Here is a 24,688-nt window from a genome sequence, read left to right on the forward strand (position 1 = left end):
AGAGGAAATAGCAAAGACGGGCACAGAAACAAGAAAACAGCCTGGTGGTAAGTACGTCAGGTTACTGGAATATCGGGAAGGGAAAGCTTCAAGTAGGTAACATTTTAGAGACTTTTCAATCCTGACATCCTGTGATTCTCTGCCTGCCTCCACAGTGGTCATTCACTCTCAGAGACTGTTTTTGGACCAGTGCTACTATATTTGCTAGTGAGTGTTTTCATAGGCACCAATTTACATGTTAAGTACTCAGGGTTTCCTCTGTTCCCTGTCTGCCTCTGTAAGTGAGAGAGGTTGTTCACCACCATCCCTTAAAGCTGACTAGGCACATGTTAACCATTTCATGTTACTAAGAACAATTTCTAGGTGTCCAGGTTGTAAAAATAAACATGAACATTATAGGTTGCTTCCTAGGTTCTACTGCCCTATTAAGAGACCAGAAATACCATCTGGTTGAAAGCTTGCATTCTAGGATAACATTTCTTACATTCATGGCTGCCTAATCTCTTCACTCTTAACAGTTTTCAGCTTCTAGAAAGCCTTCCCAAAGTGTGCTCCTTCAGCGTCTCTCCCTATTTGAAAGGCCACTTTAGAAACTGCATCTAATTCTCCCCTGAGTTTTAAGTGGCCAAGTTTGATCTCCTGCCAGACTTCCTGAGTTCAAATTCCAGCTCTTTCGCTTCCTAGTTGTGTGACCTTGGGAAAATTTACTCAACCCCCTCTATTTGTATTTCCTCATTTGTAAAATGGAAATAATACCAACTTCGTGGCGTGCTTATGAGAATTGATAAGGTGATACAGGTAAAATGCTTGAGCTCAGTCCCTGGAATACACTTAAGCACTCAGTATTGGCTTTTATTTCCTATATGAACTAACTACAATGAACAGATGATAGTAATATTGTTTTCCTATTTCTCAGCTTTATTGCTCTATTTGATTTGATATTGAAGGATGAAAGGTAAATGCCTACCATCACCTAGAATTGGGTTTCGGCCTTTAATGGAAACTGAGGCTTCGCTAGGTTATTAGCTTTGGAAGTTGGCCTGTAAATTAGTGCTCTAATTTATATTTTTCATTAAAAGCTCAGCTTGCCTCTTCTGTAGCAGTCTTCTCTGGGCCTGGAACCCTAGTGTTTAGCCATAAAAAAAAAAGACTTTAAAATTAAGGCGTCATAATTCACTCCCCACAGTGTTGATTAATGGGATTAATGATAAGAAGGTACACAAACTATATTCTTTACCTTTAACAAAATAAAAGCAAAGGCCTGGCTTTATTTCTTCCCTTTGAAATACAAATAAGGAGATGCTGTAATAAGGTGTAGAGTATTTCTCTATGCATGTGTAGAACTTTACAAAAAACCATTGGTTTGGATGTTAGGAAACCTTCAGCAAGATGCTGTGACCTGTAATGAACCCTCTGCACATTTGCTTTGTGGCTTGCAGGGTTGAGCATTAGAGAGGAATGCCTAGCATCACACCTGACACCCAGAACCACCCCCCAAATGGTAGGTATTATATAATTGCTCTGTGAAAGTGTCGCCCATTGGGATAATGAAAATGGGTAAATGCAGCAGTTAGAAGCGGCAGCCAAATCTTTACAACTCCAAGAGGGAGGCGTAGAAATGAGTCTCATGCGGCAAAGACTACATCTCCCGCCAGGCTTTGCGCACAGTTCTCCTTACCCAGAGTCGCTTCCTCCGCTACCGCGAGTCTTTCAGCGGTGGACCCGGATGTAGCTGGGCAATTAGCTAAGTGGGCGTGGCTCACGAGAGCGCTGGAACTTGGGGCTCTCTTATTGGCTGTGGAGTGGACCAGCAGGGTAAGGTGGGCGTTGGCCAAGGCGCGCGGTGCTCCTAAGACAGCCAATCAGAAACCTGGTCGGGCTTTGGCGGGAGACCGGAAAGCTAAAACTGTGCAGATTTGGCGCGAGCGCGTCCGGGTTTTACTGCTGTTGGTTTGTTTAAGGACTTCTTTGAGATAATCCCTGAAGCCTGGTGTGAGAGAGGTGAGAAGGGTCCGGTCGTGAGGCGACGCGGCTTTGTGGCCTGGCGAGGATGGGATTGCACCCGGAGGTCTGGGGTCCGGGGAAGTAGCGGAGTTGGGTGGCAAGGCCCGCAGGTACCGAGGACGCTCGAGGTGAAGTGAGTGGAAGAGAGCTCAGGTATCGGGAGTTCCGGTCCGGTAGGAGAAGGGAAACGTGCGTCCGCGGAGTGGTCTGGCGGCTGCGCTTACGTGAAGGAGCTGAATGTTGTACAACGGAGGTGTTGCGGCGAGGTGTTGAGAGTTGGGTAGAGTGAGACCTGGGGGGATGGGGACTGTAAACGCGGAAGGTTGCTGGGCGGAGCTGGTTGATAAAGCACCTAGCCTGGGGCGCCTGAATTTAGAAGTAGTTAGAAATCACTCAAGATAACTTAGCTGCGTCGCTCAAGTGGGAACGAGCTTGGAGACAGAGTGCCTGGTTTGCTGGAACTTTGGGCCTCTGTGCCTCTCAGTTTTCCCACCTTGAAGATCATTTTAATCACAGTAACTCCTCTAAGGTAGCTGTAAAACTTAGATGAAGCAGTACCTAAAATAAATATTTACAACAGCTTCTTAAACGTCGTTGGTAGACATGTTTTCTCCATTACTGCGTAGCTTTGGATGGGAAGCAGAACTGAATGAATGCTGAAATACCGTTATAACATAATTTGCTTATGAAATAGGTGTCGGTCGTCGGTATAAATTCCATGTTAGTAGCTGTTTTTCTTTCAGTTTCACCTGTTGACTGGCTGTCCTGTTCTCTCTTTCCTGTCCAGCTGTGTTGCCGTCATGCCTCAAACCCGATCCCAGTCCCAGGCTACGATCAGTTTTCCAAAAAAGAAGCTGTCGCGAACGTTGGACAAAGCTAAGATCTCTCATGACACCAAACTAGAACTGACAAACATCCAGGCCATACCCCGTTCTCCTGCTGGAAAAAGTCAACCTCTCAGCCCCAGAAAACGTCTGGGTAAGCTATCCATTGTACAATATGAGTATTTTGACTGGTAGCCCTTGACCTCTCTTTATTCAATGATAAGATGTCTTTGAAGCAACCGAGTTCTGTTAAGACCACTCACTGTATTCACCTTGGTTATTTTCAGGATGGTTGCTAAATTCTCACTGAACTTCAGAGTTAAAGTCACTTTCTGGAATGTTGAGTAGGTCTGATCTTCACTTCCTTAACTGAACTTCTGTCAGTATTTTAAATGACCTCTCACTGAGCTGTACTGTATGTTATTTTGAAATTTGCCTTAATAGTGGTGAACTTAAGAGACACAGGTGACATTCTTGTTTTAAGTTGGTAGTTGGTAATCCCTTCCTGTGTTACATCACTTGTTTTTAACGAGGGGTGATTGGGCAGTGTTTGGAGACATTTTTGGTTGTTACAACTGAGAGGGTGCTGGTGGCATAGCGGAAAAAGGCCAGGGATGCTGCAAAACACTGCACTCAGGTTGAGAAACCCTGTTTTGGAACTGTCTGTGACTTTGATCCCACTAAAACCCACTGGGCTTCTACCAAATGGTAGTAAGACTCAGTGGTGCCATCTGGTGGCCAGTACTTGCTTCTAAAATGAGAGGCATTTTATTGTGATGGCTTGGACTGCCGTGGAAATTCACTTGTTTCTGGGGGAGGCTGAGATTTTTTTTGCAAAGCCTTTTACTGACCACTGCCACGAATAACCATGTTTTGGTTTTAACATGCGTCAGGTGATGACAACCAGTGCAACACTCCCCATTTACCGCCCTGTTCTCCGCCAAAGCTGGGCAAGAAGGAGAATGGCCCCCCGCGCTCACACACACCTAAGGGACGCAGATTGGTATTTGACAAGCAGCTGACGGTTAAGTCTTCTAGCAAAAGAGAACGAGCCAGAGTTCACCAAAACAAAAAGTGCTCCTTGGTTCAAAAAGGTCAAGACACCACAACAAATTCTGAGCAGAGACAGCCAGTGGAGAAAGAATCTGCATGCCTGAGGCTGTTCAAGCAAGAAGGTTTGTTCTTACACAGCAATTGTTAATGCAGCCTTGTAAACAAGGCTGGTAACTTCAAAAGAAACCCATTGGGTCTTCTCAGTCACCTCTGTTGTGTCTAATTGTCCTTTCGTGTCTGGCACAGGCACTTGCTACCAGCAGGCAAAGCTGGTTCTGAATACAGCTGTCCCCGATCGGCTGCCTGCCAGAGAAAAGGAGATGGATGTCATCAGGAATTTCCTGAGGGAACACATCTGTGGGGGGAAGGCTGGGAGTCTTTATCTTTCTGGTGCTCCTGGAACTGGAAAAACTGCCTGCTTAAGCCGAATTCTACAAGACCTCAAGGTACTTTGAGAATCTGAATTATGATGCTCTTGCCAAAATGACCGTCATTAAGGGTTAAGAAACAGTGGCGGTCATAGGTGCAGTTTTCTCCCAAACAGATGTTTTAAGTTTCATCGTCTAAATCTTTCTAAATGAAAGTAGAGGTTATTCTCTTGTATACTGTTAACTCCTCGAAGACACTTCAGGTTCCATCACATCTTTTTGTCTGTGGCCAAAATAACTCCTCTATGTTTGCATTTTTCTAGAAAGAACTGAAAGCTTTTAAAACTATCGTGCTGAATTGCATGTCCTTGCGGAGTGCCCAGGCTGTATTCCTAGCCATCGCTCAGGAGATCTGTCAGGAAGGAGTACCCAGGCCAGCTGGCAAGGACGTGATGAGGAAGCTGGAATACCATCTGACTGCAGAGAAGGGCCCCATGGTGTAAGTATTGGTCTGCAGAAGTCTTCAAGGTCTGGTACCCTCAGTCCCCCACTTTAATCTCTTCATCGGTTTGCTCATACAAGAACTTTTCCTGTATTTCCTTAAGATAGTTGCATAAGGTTAAAGAGAAAGAGGAAAGGAAAATTATACCTTCTGATTTTAAATCGGAAAACTTTTTTAAGTGAATTGCTTGAAAAACCTAAATGCTACTTTTTCGTGATGGTGGAGGGGGGATCATTTGTACCAGTGACTGGAGATAGGACAAATCATGAGCTTTAAACTGGTCTCAGCTGTAGGAATGTGACCTCGAGTCATCCCAAACCAAACAGATTGGAGAGTTAAGAAGGTGAATGTGGATACTAATGTTTCTCTTTCTATGTAGTGTGCTGGTGTTGGACGAGGTGGATCAGCTGGACAGCAGAGGGCAGGATGTGTTATACACGCTGTTCGAATGGCCCTGGTTAAACGACTCCCGACTGGTGCTGATCGGTTAGTGCTCAACTGTTATTGTTACATGGGTATTCTAAAGAATTTTTTATTTTTTTATTTTTTTACTTTTATTTCTTGCCCTGGCTGGTGTGACTCAATGGATTGAGCGCTGGCCTGTGAACCGAAAGGTCGCTGGTTCAGTTCCCAGTCAGGGCACATGTCTGGGTTGCAGGCCAGGTCCCCAGCGCCAGACGTGTGAGAGGCAACTATTTCTTACACAATGACATTTCTCTTCCTCTCTTCTTCCCTTCCCCTCTCTCTAGAAATAAATAAAATCTTTAAAATTTTTTCTTTTAATTTGTTGATTTTAGAGCAAAGAAATGAAATGAAAGAGAGAGAAAGACATCAGTTTGTTGTTCCACTTATTTATGCTTGCATTGGTTGATTCTTATATGTGCCCTGACTGGGGAGCGAATCTGCAACCTTGGCAAATGGGGATGATATTCTAACCAACTGAGCTACCCAGCCAGGACAAGAACTCTTTTTTAATCTCTTCAGCCTATTTATCACCTATTTATTTTATTTTATTTTATTTTAAAATATTTATTTATTTTCTTAGAGAAAGGGGAAGGGAAGGAGAAAGAATGGGAAAGAAACATCAACGTGTGGTTGCCTCTCATGTGTCCCCTACTGGGGACCTGGCCGCAACCCAGGCATGTGCCCTGACTGGGAATCGAACTGGTGACCCTTTGCTTCACAGGCCTGTGCTCAATCCACTGAGCTACACCATTCAGGGCATCACCTATTTATTTTAAACCAGCATTCTGCTTTCTTACCAAAATAAGAAAGTAGCAGTAAAATAATAGTAATTTTAATCTAAGGAAAATCAGTTTTAAGCCCTGGCTGATGAGGCTCCATGGGTTGAGTGCAGACCTGTGAATCAAAGGGTCACCGGTTCTATTCCCAGTCAGGGCACGTGCCTGAGTTGTGGGCCAGGTCCCCAATAGGGTATGCACACAAGGCAACTACACGTTGATGTTTCTCTTTCTCTCTTTCTCTCTTTCTCTCTTTCTCTCTTTCTCTCTTTCTCTCTTTCTCTCTCTCCCTCTCTCCCCCTCTCTCCCTCCCTCCCTCCCTCCCTCCCTCCCTCCCTCCCTTCCCTCCCTTCCCTCCCTCCCTTCCCTCCCTTCCCTCCCTTNTGCAGACCTGTGAATCAAAGGGTCACCGGTTCTATTCCCAGTCAGGGCACGTGCCTGAGTTGTGGGCCAGGTCCCCAATAGGGTATGCACACAAGGCAACTACACATTGATGTTTCTCTTTCTCTCTTTCTCTCTTTCTCTCTTTCTCTCTCTCTTTCTCTCTTTCTCTCTTTCTCTCTCTCTCTCTCTCCCTCTCTCCCTCTCTTTCTCTCTCTCTCTCTCCCTCTCTCCCTCTCTCCCTCCCTTCCCTCCCTTCCCTCCCTTCCCTCCCTTCCCTCCCTTCCTTCTTCCCTTCCCCTTTCTCTAAAAATAAGTAAATAAAATCTTTAATTAAAAAAAGAATTTCCATTCTTTCCATTTTTAAAAAATCAGTTTTAAGTCGGATTAAAAATGAAATAATACAGCATTTCAGAGACAGTTGATCTTTGGAGTATCTGATTCTGCTCATCAGTGAACAATTCTAACTTAAAAGAACGTTCTATGATGACTATATATGTCTCACCTAATAAGTGTTGGGTGGGCAAGAGCGGGGAGCAACCACTGGGAAGCAGCCATTGGAATGCTGGGTTATACCTGGAAATTTTGTTCCCGTTCCGGGTGGTGTGTTTTTTTTTTCTTTTAGGATGATTTGACCATTGATGGTTACTGTTCCTTGTCTCCTCCTTAGGCGTTGCTAATACCTTGGATCTCACAGACAGAATTCTGCCAAGGCTTCAGGCTAGGGAAAAGTGTAAGCCACAGCTGCTGAACTTCCCTCCTTACACCAAAAATCAGATAGCCACTATCTTGCAAGATCGACTTAATCAGGTGAGCAACCGCCATTGTGCCAAACCGGGTGTTCCTGGGATTGCCCATGTTGGGGAAACATGACAATAGCTCTGAAGTATTTTGTTTCGATGGCATTAGTAAGCATGGAGTTCCTATGGGCCATCATGAGAACATTTTTATAAGAATCTTTACCCCATGGCTCCATTTATTGGGTGCCTCAGTGTGGAAATAAAAATGAGAGAAGAATCACTCAAATGCTTCTTTAATAAGGCCTTTCAAAGTAGGTCCTATGAAAAACCTTTCTCTTTTGAAAATGACTAAACAGGTTTTAATTTAGATTCGCTAATTTGCTTTTCTTCCCCCATATATGAATCTCTATTACATTCCTGCAAAATGCTTAAGCGTGTAATCTCCGTTTACTTACCGAGCAGAAAGGGCATCTCTTAGACCCTAATGGGTAGCCAGTCAAGTTTTAGACTTAAGTATGAAAATATTTACCTTGGGGATCTAAATTAAAGAGAGGGAGAACCTTAAAGTTCAGACCATCACCTTCTGTGTCTTGTCCAAAGGTGTGTAGAGAGCAGATTCTGGACAGTGCTGCCATTCAGTTCTGTGCCCGCAAAGTCTCCGCTCTTTCGGGAGACGTTCGCAACGCACTAGATGTTTGCAGGTGAGTTATGGCCCTGTGGGCTGCTTTTATTAAAAAAAAGAAATGCTCTTTAATTGTCTCATGTAACTCAACTGAATGTGGCTTAAGAGGCTCTATTCTGCCACTTTTTATGCTCAGAAAAGAGGACTTGTTTCTCAGTGGGGAGTTCTGCCTTTCTACCGTGTTAATGTCTGAAACATTACCAGTCCATTACCTACAGAGGGAGGAACAAATGAGATGTTGCTGGCACTCCCTGTGGTGATTATAGATTGGTTAATTACATTTGTATTAAAAAAGACTCCAGTTTACTTTTCCATTAGCTGATCTCAAGCAGGTTTATTTATGGACCTGAACCGTCTTTGCCTTTAGACATTTTTTCCCTCCCTTTGGTTTTTGTGAGCACCCCTTCCTTCGGTTGGGGGTCCCCACAGTTGTGCTCCAGACCTCTCTCCCTTCCCATCCCCCTGTCCCTCCTGCTGGGGAAAGCCTCTGTGCTGACTGATGAAATTCCTTCCTTCCCGGTAGGGACACTGGGTCCATTAAAATGATACTCACTGTGCTGGCCTGCTGGTCCTCCCTCCCCCTACTGCCACGCAGTAGGTCCAGGACTGGCTTACGGCTTCCTGTGGGCAAAGTAGTTTGGAGAGAGCAGTGGGAGAGTGCGCTCTTCCTGTTGCTAGATGGCATGGTCCTGGATGTGAAAGTTTTCCCTGGTCAGCAGACGCCCCCCCTTGGGTAAAGACTGCAGCTCTGAGCCACAGTCATGCAGACTGGCATGGTGTGGCCCACGCGCGTGCCGTGTATCTGTGCCTGAGGACTCCCCTTTCACGTCTGGGGTGGCTGTGTCTTGTCAGCTGCCCACACTCCACATTCTCTCGCCTACCCCAGACGTTTCCCCTCATCCAGGCGGTCGCTGCTTTCTCGGTGTGCTGGCCTGCGGGGCACCTGCAGGAGGGAACTTGGTAGTGCCGAAGTGCTCAGGTTCCCTGGTCTGTGACTTAGTTCAAGGCCACTGTGTCTCCTTTAGCTGAGACGTAACCTGGTTTTGTGTGGGGGTTTTAAAATGATAAAACATATTTTTTGTTAATATGTAGGTTTTCAAGTTTGGTGTGGTGTTTGGTTTGGCTCAGCCTAAATTAATTTTAGAAATATTTTTCACAGGAGAGCTATTGAAATTGTAGAGTCGGATGTCAAAAGCCAGACTATCCTCAAACCACTGTCTGAATGTAAGTAGTTTATCTCCTTCCTGTCTTCCTTTGTAGTGGAAGCTTAACTCTTCTGAGGAAAGAGCTAGAAAGGTGTAGTGGACATAGTTAGATCCATTTTTGTGTGTGTGTCTGTGGCCTCTTCTGTCGGCTTTATTTCCATTGTGCCTGCCAGTACTGTAGTCTGTGCGTTACTGGAAATGCGTTCCCCCCCGGGTATCACATAAATGGTGGGGGCAGAGTAAATTTTCTTTCCAAGCTCTAGAAATGAAAACTGTAAACAATAAGGTCTGATCAGCTTCTCTCTGGGCGCTTAGGTCGTGTGCAGTTCAGTTCTCAATACAGGGGAGAGCAGAGCCCGGTCAGTGACAGGCAGACCGTGAAAGAACCGAGTTCAGTTTGGAGTATCACAGGCCTTTAAAGCAGTCTAGCAGGGTGGAGATACAGAGGTGATAGGGCTGCAGTGACCGGCAGGCTGTTACAAAGATGCGAAGGTTCCTGGTCCTTCCCTCAGCCTTGTTCTCCTGGCTGTGGCAGTCATGAAATGGCCGTGAACTACGTGCCTCCTCCGTGAGGAATGTCCAGTGTTAATCTCTAGCAACGGGACTTGATTGTTTCTTCCTTCACTCCTGCACTGGTTGAAAACTTTTAAAATTGTTTCTAGCACCGTAGTTCCACAGAGAATACTTTCTATTTTTCGTTACCTTGTTAAGAGAAGGTTAATAAAAATACTTCAGAAGTAGCCAAACTTCGGATGACGGTGGGTAGGTGATAACGCCAGTGCATAGACTAGATGCCGGTTCTACTCGGCTTTTCAGAGTTTTCCTTCTTCCCCACTACCAGATAACATGTGTCATGGGTGTGTCAGTGACCTTCTTCCCCACTACCAGATAACATGCATCATGGGTGTGTCAGTGACCCTGTGAGCACCACCGGCACACACGTAGCTAAAAGAGGTTGTAAGTTCCTGGTATAAATTATTAAATTGATGTATTCCTGTCTTTTGACTTCTGGTATGTGTGACCAGCTTTCTTTATTTTTCTTTTTTCTTTTATTGATTCTAGACAGGGGAAGGGAGGGAGAAAGAGAAGGAGAAAAACATCCATTGGTAGCCTCTTGCATGTGCCCTGGCTGGGCACAGAACCTGCAACCCAGGCATGTGCCCTGACTGGGAATCGAACCCTTGACCTTTCGGTTTTCAGGATGACACCCAACCAACTGAGCCACACTGGCCAGAGCTGTGATTAGCTTTTCATGGCTCTAGAAAGCTGTGGGGAGACTGATTTGAACTATATACAGAATGGGGCAAAAGTAACTTTACAGTTGTTTGTGTAGAAAATAACATAGTAATTAATAAATAATAATACAAGAATAGCCCCTGCTGGTGTGGCTCAGTGGATTGAGCGTGGGCCTGCCAACCAAAGAGTCACTGGTTTGATTTTCCATCAGGGCACATGTCTGGGTTTAAGGCCAGGTCCCCAGTAGGGGGCATGTGAGAGGCAACCACACATTGATGTCTCTCTCCCTCTCCTTCTCCCTCCCTTCCCCTCTCTCTAAAAAATAAATAAATAAAATCTCTTTAAAAATACAGAAAAATTAGTAATAATACAAGAATAAACTGTAAACCTACTTTTGCCCCACCTTGTATATGAAGATACTTTCTAATAAGTGGCACTAGCCGGGCCTCTCTGACACATAGCAGGCTCCCAGCACTGAAGATACTCAAATGAAAGTTGGATAGACGACCACTTGTTGGGGCTGTTTCAGAGGGGACTCAGCCATGGGGATGGGAGCAAGAATAGGCCTCTGAGCTCCTTTCAACCTTAAGATTCTGCTACTCGATCTGTGATCTCCAGTTTCGCCCCCACCGTTAGTCCCCAGCAGCCTCCCGTTTGCTGTAATAAAATAGAAGCAAGTGACAACTGCACGTGATCTCGGGAAGTAACTTTAGGCAAAGGATGTTGCAGAGTGAGCCCCTCCTCTCCCCCTGTTCACCCGTCATCCAGACAATGAGGCCATAGTCCTCTGCAGCTTGTGGGCTGGCTTCCAGCCTCCGCCTCGGTGGAGCTATCTGCTGAGATATCCAGTGACGCTTTCTCCAGTGTTGCTCTGCTTCAGATCAGGGTGGGCAAGTGACCCAAACCTCACAGGTCATCTGCAGAGGCTGTCTTAGCCACGCATTTGGTTCAACATAGTACGTAGTTTTTCCAGCTTTTTTTCTTCCTTTCTCATTTACTGGGCATCTTTGCCGCCTTTGTTTCAAGATCCTGTTCTGCACCTTTGGTATTAGCCACTTTCAAGGCGGGATACAGTAGTTCTCTGGCCCTTATTCTTTCATGACGTGGACTTTTGTCTCTGAAGTGGTGCTCTACAGGGAGAAATGGCTCCCCATTCTGCCCAGAAGAGGGATAACCCTCCCTTTCGAGTCATCCCACATAGTTCTGGTCTCTTTCTGGGAATAGCACTGCCTGTCATACTTTCCTTTCTAGCTGCAGAGTGGGAACCTCCGCTTTGCCACTGCATGACTGCACTTGAATTTTCTTTGGCTAAAACTTAGTATCATCTGTCCCAATACACATAACATTTAAAAATCTAAGCCTGATTTATTTATTTTACAGGTAAATCATCCTCTGAGTCACTGGTTCCAAAGCGGGTCAGTCTTAGTCACATATCCCAAGTCATTTCAGAAGTTGATGGAAACAGAATGGCTTTGATCCAGGAGGGAGCACAAGATTCCTTCCCTGTCCAGCAGAAGATCTTGGTCTGCTCTTTGCTGCTCCTGACCCGGCAGTTGAAAAGCAAAGAGGTCACTCTGGGGAAGGTTAGTTGGGCGTGTCAGCAGGTGGAGCTGGGTTAGAGATGGGAATCTCCTTGGCCGGGCAGTTTTGTTGTTTGTTTGTTTTTTAGAGACAGGGGAGAAAGGAAGAGAAACATCAGTGTGAAATAGAAACATTAATTGGTTGCCTCTCACACGCCCCCAACTGGAGACCCAGCCCGCAAACCCAGGCTTGTGCCCTGACCAGGAATTGAACCAGAGACCCTTTGGTCTGCAGGCTGGTGCTCAGTCCACTGAGCCACAATAGCCAAAGGTGCAGATGTTTTCCAAAAGATGTATTATGCTCCAGCTGATATGAATTAAAAATGGATTTTAATAGCCATGGCTGGTGTAGCTCAGTAGATTGAGCATGGGCTGCAAACCAAAGGGTCGCTGGTTCAATTCCCAGTCAGGGCACATGCCTGGGTTGTGGGCCAGGTCCCCAGTGGGGGCTGTGTGAGAGGCAACCACACATTGATGTTTCTCTCTTTCTCCCTCCCTTTCCCTCTCTCTAAAAATAAATAAAATAAATCTTTTAAAGATGGATTTTAATAGTAAGAATAAATACTGATGCCATGTAAAAGGCAGCTGGCTTTATTTCCTTTGTGTTGTAGTTGAGAAGTTACCATTAATCTTCTCCCACTTCTGTCGTAATGAAATATATGCAGCCCCTTTCTTGCATTACAGTATAGGTTTTTGGCAATGTCTAAAGAATGCCTTTTCAAGAATTTTGTTGAAAAGAGGGAGAGTTTTGTACCAACTGACTCCCATTTTTTTTTTAAAGATTATAAGGTTACAAGAGCTAAGACCTAAAAGCAACATTCTTTTTCCCTTGTTTCCTTCCAGTTGTATGAAGCCTATAGTAAGGTCTGTCGCAAACAGCAGGTGGCAGCTGTGGACCAGTCAGAGTGTTTGTCACTTGCAGAGCTCTTGGAGGCCAGGTGCATTTTAGAATTAAAGAAAAACAAGGAAACCCGCTTCACAAAGGTACAACCAACTGCTTTTAACTGTCCTGTTTTAGAGAGCTTATTTTATTTAAGATTTTACTTATTTATTTTTCAGAGAAGGGAAGAGAGGGAGAAAGAGGGAGAGTAACGTTGATGTGCAAGAGATACATTGATTGGTTGCCTCTCACACGTTCCCAGCTGGGGGGCCAGCCTGCAACCCAGGCATGTGCCTGGACTGGGAATTGAACTGGCAACCTTTTGGTTTATGGGCCGGCACTCCATCCACTGAGCCACACCAGTCAGGGCTGGAGAGCTTATGGCTTATGTTTTGTTAAAGTAAAGAATTTAAGCCCTGGCTGGTGTAGCTCAGTGGATTGAACACTGGCCTCCGAACCACACAATCGCGGTTCAATTCCCAGTCAGGGCACATGCCTGGGTTGCAGGCCAGTTCCCAGCAGGGGATACATGAGAAGCAACCGTACATTGATGTTTCTCTCCCTCTCTCTTTCCCTTCCCCTCTAAATATAAATAAATAAAATATTTTTTAAAACAGAATTTAAAATGACCTCCATTAGACAGTTTGTTTTTTGTTAGGCAGGGTCTAAGATCTGTGAGGATGGGGCTGCAGCATGAATCAGGGTTTTGGTAGGCCACTGAAGAAGCAGTGTTGAACTTGCTTGCCTCTTGGGAGAAAAGCTCAATATGGCAGATTTTTCATGGAATAAAAACTTTGCTTATGTGAGTTCTCCCCTCTAAAATGCTTTTTTTCTCCTTCTTTCCAGGTGTCTCTGAAGATTGAAGAGAAGGAAATAGAGCACGCTCTGAAAGACAAAACTTTAGTTGGCAATATCTTAGCTACCGGATTGCCTTAAATTCTTTTATTCTGTAACTAATACATGACCTGAAAGTATCCAGTTGGTACTTAAAGAGCTATAAAGTCTTCATTTTAGTACTTTATGTATTCAAATCTGAAAACAAATACTACTTACTTTTACTTGAGAATGATCAATTTTAATTGATAGATTCATGAATATTTGCACAGAATAAAACATCTTTGGGTCTTACTATTTTTATGCATTAAAAATTACCAAGTAGACCCTTTTAAGTTACACTTACTACCTGAACACACCAGCAGGACACAGATTTGCACTGTGAGCTGTGCGTGTGCGCCTGTTTCCACAGGCCGGTGCATTTGAAGGACTGTGAGGACTGGAATCAGGAGAATGGGAAAGGGCGGCCGAGGAAAAGAAGCAAGTCTGTGTGGAGATTTGGAGGACACTTTGTGGTTGCGGGATTTCTTTTTTGGAGTGTCCTGTGTTCACGTTGCAGATGCTCCCACGCTGTGACATCTTAGAGACTCGCTGAGTTTCTTAGGCACTCCTGGGGGAGTGGGGTAGTCTGGAGAACGGGACGCTGCAGACTGAATACCTTCATTCAAGTTGCATTCTTGGTCTTTTCGAGCGATCACGTTTCCAGAGAGCTCCAACTTCCAGAAGGTGATGTGAAAATTCCTCCCACAGTCTGGCTGCCCTCACATGAAGCTACTTATCTCAAGATGCCTTAGTTTGGGCTTGGCTTTTTTACCTAATCTCCTATTTTTCTGGTCTTGTGAAATAAATTGGTTCATATGGTTACTCAAAGTCTCCCCTTTTCTGGGTTTGGTTTCTAGTGGCATAAAAACGGCAATTCGTGATGGGGACACCAGAGGGCGCTGTGACAACACTGACTGCCTTGAAAGTGCCGGGGCAGTTTTTCGGGAAGGGGGAAACCAGTCTGATGCATCTGGGAGATGGCTGTACTTTTGTAACTTAAGCAAATTCTTGGAATGCAAACTGTATGTGATATGAATGGTCTGAGACCATTCATATCAGTGACCAAGTCTGCTCTCCAAGCTCTTCTGCTTCCTCCTACCTTTCTGACATGAACTTGAGTTTGGGAACTTGATATGTGTGCAAATGATCTGTTGGCCACTGTTTCATTCACGCTGCCCACTGTATCCTTGCAATGTGATCTGGGCTGCAGCAGGTGGTATGGGATAGAAGAAGGGCAGGCAGAGAGAGCCCTCGGAAATGAACACTACCCACGGGTGTGTGGCAGAGCACACTCTACAGACCGGACTCTGAATGTCGTTTTCGCGCTCCTCTGGCAGAGAAGTCATTCCGTCTGGTGGTGGTTTGCGAGTGGAGAACACAGTTCTGTACGCAGAAGCCTGGGAAGTGTCCGGGGCTGTGAGGGTTAACCAGCATAATTGCAAAGATTGTCCGAAGGCTGATGGAAAGCAGAGACTGAAGGGGATTGAGAACAGATGCGAGGCTTGATTTAAATTACATTTTATTGGATGCTGCAGCCTTAAGAGACGTGACTGCTTTACAGTTTGTTTCCACACTGTGGGCAGCTGCTGTCTGTTCTGTGTCCACAGTAGGATCCTGCCCAAAAGGGAGCAGCCTCCCCACCTCGTCGCATTTGAGGCTTGGCGCCTTCCTCTCCACTGTAGGGCTTGAGTCAGGAACAGGGCTTGACTCGCTATGGGGCTGCTGTGTATCCTCCGTGGCTCTGAGCCAAGATTGCCTTTGCGGATTCGAAGGGGCCAAGTTTCTTTCCCCTCTACCTCCTTTCTCTCCCTTTCCCCTGGTATTTGGAAATAGGGTTTCCTGTGTACTGGTTTGTTAGTTTCTTTTCCTTAGGTTCTCCCCCCCACTGTCAGTTTCTAGGTCATTGCTGCTCTTAAGACTTCAGCAATTGGAACAGGGTTGGTTCTGTCAATGATGCGTGAAGCCGACCTAGAGTCCCCGCTTGGCTTCCGCTGCCCTTGGGGGAGCGAGAGCTGATGTATGTTTGTCAGTGAAGTCTTAGTGTAATTCAGACAGCCAGGGAGCAGATTGAGAGGAGGAGGAAAGTCCTTTTCTTGCTGGCTTTTCTCACCGAGGCTGAGAGCTGTGGGAAGGAGTGGGATTTTTAGTGGGATGGGATGGGCTCGTGGTTACTGGTTTTTGCCAGGATCAGAGGCCGTTTCACACGGAGCAGTGGCAAAGATGCTGACCTACATTCTCCCTCCTGAAGGTGGTGGGGTGTGTGTCTATATCCTGGTTTACTTATTTATGTTTCTTCAAAGAAGCAGATTAAGCTTCCACGGAGTGTTGTTGGGTATCGCAATGGAAAGAACATAGACACAATAAAATCGGTGCGAATTTGAGCCCCAGAGCTGCCACTGATATTTCTGGCTCAAGGAAGACTGGCTTGCGGCTAGGGAACTGGCAGAGGCGTGTGAAGTCCGAGCCGCCCAGAGATCGGGAAAGTGGGCAGAGGCTCTTCTCTCTCCTGCCACCCACTGTTGCTCCCCGCCTTTAATAAGCATCCTTTTAAGATACATGAGTAAGAACGTGGAAGTAGGAATGAGACAGACTTGGAGATTTTTAAAAAATATCTATAGAGAGGTGTCACCTTGACCACTCAGGGAGACCAAAAGAGAGCAAGCTTGAGATTTCATTTACATTTGTGTCCGTCCCCAGCACTTAGTGCCTGGTACCAGGTAGGTATTGAGTAGACGTTGAATGGACAGGTAAATAAACCAAGTAAGATGCTGCCTTTCCTAAACATCACTGATGCCTTAGCCCAGAGGTGGAGCAGGCCCCCTGGGAAAAGAAGGGTGCTTCATCTTACAAAGTGGGTCTTGGCACAGTGGTGGAAGTTTATTGGCCTCACAGATGCGTTCCAATCACTCCCTCTGATGTAGTGGTATTTTGCTCCAGGCAACTTCCATGTTGCTCCTTGGAGGCCTTGGCTGAGGAGAGAGTCCTCCCGACAGGCTGGGAGGAGGGGCGCCTGCCGGGTGCTTACCTGGGCCAGCAGCTCTGCCTCTGGCTGGCAAGGGATTAAGGAAGAACCCACCTTTGATATCCCACTTTTTAACTTCTGGGGAAAGGTGTAACCTTAGGTTCTTCCCAAAAAAGTGTCCTCTAAGGCGTTCGCTTTTAAGCTAAACTTAGCGGCGGGTCTCCCTCTTCTCCGGAAAGGCTCACTTCGCTCTGCAGAGGGAGAGAGACGGTGCCCTCCGGTCTTGCCTCGATTGTCAGCCCCAGCCCCAAGGCACTGGCAGAAGAACTAATGGGGTGCGAGGGGCCTGGGTACCGAGGGCTGTGTGAAGACGGGCAAAAGGAGAGACCTAGCTCCTTTTTTAAGAAGCTCTAATTGAGTTCTGAATCAGCCTCGCTGCCTTTGATCCCACCTCTTTTTCCCACACTGCCTGAAAGCGCTGGATCAGCACTCTACACCCAGGGTGCGCCGGCTCCCCGCGCCCGCCCCCCGCCCCTGATGCTCTGCCGCCGCCATCCTCCGCTTGTCTCCTTCAGTTAAGATAATGAAGATGCTGAGAGATAAAATGTGTGTTTAATAAGGGTGGGGGTGGGGAGGCAGAAAGGGGCAGCCAGGGCCTTCCCTCGTTTGGGGCCTCGCCAAGACTGGAGCTGAAAGCAAAGCTAGAGTAAGCCTTGGCCCCAGGGTGCGGGGGTTTCTGGGCCTCCATCCAGCTGACTTCACTGCCTGCTGTTTGCCCTAAATTCCCCCACCTCCACCCTCTCACCCCCACGCTCCTTTCTTTTCTCTCCGCTTGCTCCCGGTGGGAAAAGGGAGCCTTGCTTCAACTTTATTTTCAGCTGGTAACGTGGCCTCCGGTGTGGTGTCCCCCCAGCCCAGAGTCAGCTGCAAGGTCGGGCTAGGGCAGCCCCCTCTAGCCTGAGCCTGGAGAAGCTGTGGGCTCACAGTGTGGGGTGAGAAAAGCTGGCGTTAATGAAGACCAGCTGCCAGTCTGGGCTGTGCCTGCAGTTAGCTGGAGGCCAGGCTCTGGTGGCGGGTAGAGAGGTACGAGGGTGCGTGACCTCCATCCTGGGCACAAGGATATCCTGTGGCAGCTGAGGCATGTGCTCTCCGGGCTTAGCTCTATCCTTAGCTTGCAAGAGAGGTGTCTGTTCCCCTCTTCCCCTACTCCTCCCCTTCCCAAATAACACTCAGCCCTTATTGAGCTTTATAACTGTAGTGGTGGCCCAGCTGAGATCTGAGGATCTCCAGGCTCTTTTGTAAACACTCATTAACTCCCTGGGAAGAGCCGAGAGCCCCGTTTAACAGCTGGGGGAGAACTGAGGCACATCAGGGTGAAAGGCCTGACCTGAGCTCACCCGACCGCGGGCTCCACCCTAGGGCCTTCTGCCCTGATCATCTAGCTCCTTTCCCCAGTTCTTCCTGCAAGACACAGAGGAGGCAGAGGACTGCCGCCGCCCTCGCCTTCTCCGGAGAGGCCGTGCTCTCCCCCTTCCCTCATTTCTGTCTCTGACTTTGCCTGGCCCTTCACCCCATGACATTTCCCCAACTCTGCTGCTGGGGCTGAGTGCAACTCTCCTTGCAAAACGTTCTTAATCCAGCCCTCCGAAGACTCACTCCCCAGCCACCTCTTCCTGGTCCACCAGGCCCAGCAAACCTGAGTTCTCCCTTCCGAGCTACTGAGAAGATCAGCTATCCTAAGCTGGGTCTGTAACCTTGAAATTGATGTAATTGCGTTCAGAGGCCCTTCTGCCCCCTATATTTATCCCAAATGGTACCTGGGGAAATAATCTCTCTAACGTATTCATTCTGGAAAAGGTTCAGGATCCTATTAAGGACAGGGGAGGGGCACTACTTGACTCCTAGGAGCTGCATCTCGTTCTACTGCCAACTGTCTCCTGGTGGTGGATGTAGTAGCAGGAGCCCAGCCCCACCTGCTCGTACTCTGACCTGTGTGCGCCTATCTGCACATCACAACACACTCCCAGGTACCCCTCAGTCTAAGAATATAAAACTACCGGTTTCCGCCCTGGCTGGTGTAGCTCAGTGGGTTGAGCACAGGCCTGCGAACCAGAGGATGGCTGTTCGATTCCCAGTCAGGGCACATGCCTGGGTTGCAGGCCGGTTCCCTGCAGGCCAATTCCCAGCAGGGGACGCACGAAAGGCAACCATACATTGATGTTTCTCTCCCTCTCTCCTTCCCCTCTAAAGATAAATAAATAAATAAAATCTTTAAAAAAATAATAAAACTATCGGTTTCCGACTACCAACAAGTCATGCTGTCCTTTTTACTCGCTGGAAATTAATCCCCCGCCTTGGGGTGGCCTCTGAGGCCTTTAGGAATAGGGAGAGGGGTGCTAAATCTATGGAGGGTTGTGGAAGTGAAGGCTTCTCCAGAATGTCCCTTTCCCCAAATTCTCAATGACTGAGCCGCGGAGGAGGAGGAGAGGGGTAAGGAAACTGGTCAAGCTCATCTTCAGCACCAAAGCCCAAATTCATTTTCTCAGAGCAGGCAGGAAGAAGTCTCTCTTTTCTCCTGTCTCATCCTCAGCTGAAGTCATCCATGTGCTGTGTGTTTGAGACGGGACTTTTCCTGGCCCCAGCCCATGACTCAGACCCCCGTCTTTCTCCCAGTGGGTTCTTCCTTCCCCGTTAGTTCTCAGCACTGCACCCGCTGACCCAGTCCGGGCTGGTGGAAGAGGGCGGGAGAGCCAATGGCTGCAGAGTGGGCTTTAGGACCCAGCGGAAACGCGTGCCTCTTGCAGCAGTCTAACCCAGAAGCAGGGGGAATCCTGAATCGAGCTAAGAGGGCTTCCCCGGTTCTCCTGGGAACCCCGTTGCCCCCCTGCCAGCACACACCTGAGCAGGTAGGACCACGCACACCCCTTCCCCATTCCCCCTTGGTCGCCTTCCGCCTCGCCTCTCCTCTTCTGATCCGGCGGTTCCCTCCTGCCTGTCAGGCTTTCCCATCCCTCCTCCCCCACTGCTCACTGTAGTCCTGCGAGGTGGGAGCCTGGGAACAGTGGGGTGTCTGAACCTCAGAGCCCCTCCAGCGCCCTTCCTGCACTTCCCCGAGCAGTCCGCTCTCTGGCTAAAAATGGAAATTGGAGGGAAGGACTGCCCAGGCCCCACGCCCTTGCACCTTCCTTTGCAGTGTTGCCCAATACCCCTTCCCCCACCCCACCTCGACGGGGGACTTGGTGGCCCTGGGGTGATAGAGGGCGGAGGGAGCCGCAGCGGGACGGGAGCTCCCTGGGGATCTCTGTCTCGCTTCCTCCGTGCCGCCCAGCCCCAGGAGCTCAAGACTTTGCCCCCGCTCCCTGCTCACCTTGGAGAAGTAACGTCTCCTTCCAGGCACATCTCACATTTGGGTGGCCGGAGGCTCTGCTGGAGCGTGTAGAGGTTGTGTGTGTGCGTGTGGGGGGGTGACCTATCCTCTAAGGAAAGTTCTTTCAGCTTAGAGCCCCATCCCTGCCGAGACCTAGTGCAAAGATTCCCCCAACCACCGCGTGTGCGTGTGCGTGTGAGTGTGCGTGTGCACACCATGCGGTTTGGTTGTAAGATCTATAAGCTTTGGCTAGAGGTGGCTGAGTGCTCCCCTGGGGAGAGATCCCGGAGTGTGGCCCGGGCCAGAACAGGCTCAGCCCAGATGGCTGGGGAAGGGGGTGTGGACCAGATCAGGGAGGCCACCCAGCCTCGCCAGCTCCCTGGGCTACTGGGCTGTCACCCGGCTCCTGGTATTACCCTTGAAGCTTCTTCCCTCCTGCGGGATTCCTGGAAGCAGGGCTGCAAGGCGCCTACTGATGACAGTGGCTTATTCTTCCCTCCAGTATGGATTCTGTTCTCCAAAGGTCTAGGGCATCTCGTTCAGCAGGGGGTATGACTTGTCTGTGTGTGTGTGTACCTTGCTTCTGGGCATAGTAGCTGGGGTGATGGGAGAGCCTGGTCACACTTCGAGGGAACCCCTCTGGGTGCTGGGGGGGAGTGGCATGTCCTCCATACATTCACGTGTGGGGTGCACTCTACATTCCTCCATGGCTCCCTGAATTCCCTACGGGTTGGTTTTGGAGAAATGGGCGGATACAGATTTAGTTCTGCTTCTTGACTCAGAAAGAAAAGTAGCGATTCTGAGTGTGAGCCGTGAACTGAGAATCAGAGGCCTGGATCTGAGACCTGGCCGTTTCAATGTGCTCACGCATATGTTAGTTTCTTCCCCCGCGAATTCGGCTATCAGTAATGAGCCCACTTGCCTGATAGGATACCGGGCCAAGACCCCATGAGACAATTTGTCATAAATCTCAGTGAAAATGGTAGTTATGGCCAGGAGAATTTTAGGATGGGATTCTCTCCCTGAATCTAGGTCAGTCTCTGCCTTCAGCATCCTTCCCCCATCCTTGCCCATCTGCGGGATGGAGGAACCAGGCAGAGCTGTTCCCCCAGGGGCTGCAGAATCCCGCTAACGCACACGGCAGCTGTTGCCAGAGAGCCTGTGGTCGGAAGGCAGAGATTCTCCACCAGACTTTCCTTCCTTGGGCTCCACACCTTCTCCCCTGAGTCCTGTCTCTGCCCTTCTTCTGCCATTCCTGCTCCTTGTCCTTGTCCCTGTCTCTCTCCTGCCCAGTGGCCTCCTTGTCCGGCTCACTGGACAGGAGACCTAATCAGATTCGACAGCTGAGATATGTGTGGCGGCTGAGAGCGGGCGGGAGGGAAGCCAGTGGGAGGATGGCATGAGGGCTGCCCCTGGCACCGCCCGGGCCTCCCGGGCACCACCTTGTGCCTGCTGACTCCTGGCTTGGCTTGGTCCCCCGGGGAGGGGTACGAGGGGAAGCTCAGGAACAAAGGGGCTGGGGTCTAGAGCTTAGGGGAGGGGAGAAACACTCCTCTTTGGTATTCGGTGGCCTGAGTGCCACTATCTCTGACTCTGACAGGGAAGGGAGGACAGCAGGCGAGAGCCAGGCAGGCCCTTCCCTTCCCTAGTCCCATGACCCCACTTTCTTCTCTCTTCTTGTTCAGAAAAGTGTTCACTTTCCCACCCAGCACCTTGGGCCGGTTGCTCCTTATGGGTCACATCTGGGAGCTGCTGGGGGCATCATGCGTGCGCCTCACTTGGGGCGGGCAAGGTGCCCCTCCCCGAGGTGTCTCGCTCTCGGGGCCAGGCGCCAGGACTCCTGGGTTCCCTGCCTGCCTCGTGGTGCAGGGCTGCCCTGCAGGCTGTGGGAGAGTCGCCAAGCTGGTTTGCTTCCTCTTGTGTGGGAAGGGCCATCTCCCAGGGCGGGGAGGTGTCAGGAATCCCAGGTGGGACGGGGTGGGGGCACTGTCGTCCCTGGCTCATGGCAGGACTCCTCCCTCCCCGTCTCTGACTTAGCTTGGCGGCTGTTTGGGCCTTCCCTAGCCTCCAGGCTTCCCTCTTCCCATGCGGGTAGCCAAGATCTTCTGCTACCCTTTTTAGCTTATTTCCTAGGGTCTCTGGGGGTGGCTGTTGAATCCCCTATATCTCCTCCCATACATTTTCGGGGAGCAGGGGATTAGAATAATTGAGGCTGGGGCACTATTTTGTCTTCCCTCCCGCTCGGCCAGGATGAAGGAAACCGGGACAGACTTCCCCACACCAATTCCCTCTGCCCTCAAAAGACCAGGCGGCAGAGCCAGACCCTGCCCTCTTGGTGCCCACAATGTGGTTGGCACTGATTTGTCAGAAATTGGGAAGGTTTCCCTGCAGACCGCTTGCCTCCTCTCTTTTCCTCTCGCCCGGCTGGGACAGCTCTGTGATTGTAGGCACTTATGGGCAGGCCTCTCCCTTAGGGGAGGGGTGTGGGATGCCCCCGAGATGGCCAACTTGGCGCTGCTCCTGGGCTGGAGTGCTGGACATGGCTCCGAGCTGGGAGCGTGTGGGGGAGAGCAGGACATGGGCCTCTCTGCCCCCCTCGTTTCCTGCTCTTTGGGCAGCTGTGGGCGAGAAAGGCTGCAGGGACTATTTTTAGTCAGTCTGTCCCCTGGCAGGAGGGACGTGCAGAAAAGCACGGGGAAGGCAGAGGGTCTGGCCAAGGTGAGGGTAATGAGGCAGGCTGGGGCCTAAGGAAGGGCCAGAAGGGCAGCAGATAGAGCAAGGAGGCACTCTGGGCAGGTGTGGGATCTTGGGGAGAGGGTCCTGGCCCAGGTGCCTGGGCTGGGATGGGTGGGGGTGTCTGGGGACCCCTTAGGGTGTCTGTCTCTCCAACAAGGGCCGGACTTTGAGAGAGAAGGGGCTTTAGAGGCCGTCTAGACAGTCCCCTTACAGAGGGGGTAACTGAGGCCCAGCGAGGAGCTGTGACTTACCCCAGGACATCCAACTAGTTGTTGGCTGCCCAGGCCCCTTGCACTGGTGTTCTGTCGTCACGGTCCCCTTGCCACACCTGTTTGTGCCTAACTCCCTCACCGCAGCAAGGGGGACCCTGGGCGGGGGCCTGGTCTGTCTCCCTCTCTGCTGGTTTGTGCAGGGTCTCTGGTAAACCCCAGCTCGGTTTGTTTGTGCGTCTCCACCATGCGGACAGAGTCTGCGTCCGGGCTGGAAGGAGGTCAGGGCTGGGGTTTGTTTAGGTGGCCTGTGGCCGCTGGTGTGAACAGGGTGCTGGGCAGGTTCCAACAAGCGCACAGGCTGGCGAGCTGTGGGGCTTGGAGACAATTTAGAGAAGGAGCCTCCCGTCTGACTCCGTTTCAGAGCCCCGGGGAGGGCGGGGCATTTGCCCATGGTGGTGGGATGGGCTGGGGACAGACCGAGGACTAGGATCTTGGTGTGGGTTTGTGGGCTCTCTGGTCCCCTTTGGGAGCCCCCATCCTCACGCGCCTGGGTCTTGGTGGTGGTTTGCTAATCCTATCAAGGGAGGAAGGGAGCAGGCTGAGGAGCAGGGAGGTTGTCCCAGGCCTGGAACCCCCAGGTGGAAGCGAGAACTCCTCAGAGGCCCAGAGGCAGGGCAGCTGGTAGGGTGCTGGGGGCAGAAAGGTCAGTGGAGAGCTACGGTTCCTCAGGATTCCTGGGGCCACCGTGTGGCACAGCTGCAGGAGGAGCCATTCTACAGACTGGTGTCAGTGGCGCCCTCTGGAGTTGTTCGGGGCTCCGCCTGTGTAGCCAGATTTGGCTCTTTGGCCCCCACCATTTTTCTTCGAATTAGCTTCGGATCCAGCTGGCAGGAAGTGTTCTGGATGGACCTTAATCGACACCCATTCCCCCACCCCGCCTCTGCCACTCAGCGTCTCCTATTCCTCGGCGGCTCCCCCCCACCCCCCAAAGCCTGTCTCCGTGGGCCACAAACGGTGGCAAAAGAGCCCTTCCCCCTCTTTCCACACCGTTTCTGTCTCTGGGGGGCTGATTTATCATGCTGCCCCCATCAGGCCTGCTGCAGTGCGTGAGAAATCAATAGCGCAAATGGATTGAGGTTGTTCAGCCTGTCGACGCCCCTTGGGCCCCATCTGCTCTCCTGGGACTTGGGGAGTTACTCCGTCCCCTTCCGGCTCCACGAACGCACAGAAGACACACACCTCGTGGTGGCTGCCGCCAGAGCCCTGCGCGGGAATGAGTCTTTCAGTCCGTCTTTCTCCTGTCTCTGTCTTGATCTCTTTCTCTCCTGAACTGGGCTGGTCTTAGCATGACAAATACTCCTGAACGTTTCTTTTCTAGCTTGGGTGGAGCGAGGGTGGAGGGGCTTTGAGGGCAGTCGGCTGCCAGCCAGAGGTGGGAGGGAAGCAGGTGGGTGAGGAAGACTGTGCCCAGAGAGGAGCACTAGCTGGGGAAGGGATTGGGTGACAGCCCACCCCGACAGCCTCTGGTAACTCAATCCCTGCACCCCACCCTCCCGATTCCCCTCCTGCTCAACAACTTCAGCAGCTGCTGGCAGAGGCAGGGCTGGCAGAAGCGTGTATGAGTGCGTGTGTATGGAGGGGGCTGGGGGGGAGGGGCTGTGGGGGCAGGAGGTGCTGCCAGGACATGTTAAAGGAGACTCATGGCCCGGGTACAACTTGGGTGGCAGGAGGCGGGAGGGCTGGTGGGAGAGTGGGTGGTGATGATGGGCAGGGGCAGGCTGTTGAGGGGGGCGCTCGGGACAGCCCAGGGGTCTCACAACACTTGCCTGCACTGGAGCA

At 49.9% G+C, this 24,688-nt stretch overlaps 1 protein-coding gene across 2 annotated transcripts; it reads left to right on the forward strand.

Moving 5' to 3' along the window:
* The first annotated feature begins 1,871 nt into the window (after positions 1–1,871).
* Positions 1,872–13,825, forward strand: CDC6 (cell division cycle 6). 2 transcript variants are annotated; one of them, XM_037033503.1, is made up of 12 exons: positions 1,872–2,001; positions 2,792–2,982; positions 3,722–4,003; positions 4,128–4,327; positions 4,573–4,748; positions 5,131–5,237; positions 7,044–7,183; positions 7,714–7,814; positions 8,955–9,019; positions 11,617–11,819; positions 12,660–12,800; positions 13,543–13,825. In XM_037033503.1, the coding sequence occupies exons 2-12, from the start codon at positions 2,805–2,807 to the stop codon at positions 13,630–13,632; spliced, it is 1,683 nt and encodes a 560-aa protein (XP_036889398.1). In that variant the 5' UTR covers positions 1,872–2,001; positions 2,792–2,804; the 3' UTR covers positions 13,633–13,825. The 2 variants fall into 2 exon arrangements, with proteins under 2 accessions (XP_036889398.1, XP_036889399.1); XM_037033504.1 differs by lacking the exon at positions 1,872–2,001 and adding an exon at positions 2,014–2,177.
* Positions 13,826–24,688: the final 10,863 nt, after the last annotated feature.

This window comes from Sturnira hondurensis, unplaced genomic scaffold (assembly GCF_014824575.4).
Source record: "Sturnira hondurensis isolate 20B ecotype Veracruz unplaced genomic scaffold, ASM1482457v3 Scaffold0021632, whole genome shotgun sequence".
NCBI lineage: Eukaryota > Metazoa > Chordata > Mammalia > Chiroptera > Phyllostomidae > Sturnira > Sturnira hondurensis.

Coding starts and splice junctions, on each gene's coding strand:
- CDC6 (XM_037033503.1), top strand. CDS start 2,805: ATGCCTCAAACCCGATCCCAGTCCCAGGCTACGATCAGTTTTCCAAAA. Junction 9,020..11,616: donor CCTCAAACCACTGTCTGAAT/GTAAGTAGTTTA, acceptor TTTATTTTACAG/GTAAATCATCCTCTGAGTCA. Junction 11,820..12,659: donor AAGAGGTCACTCTGGGGAAG/GTTAGTTGGGCG, acceptor GTTTCCTTCCAG/TTGTATGAAGCCTATAGTAA.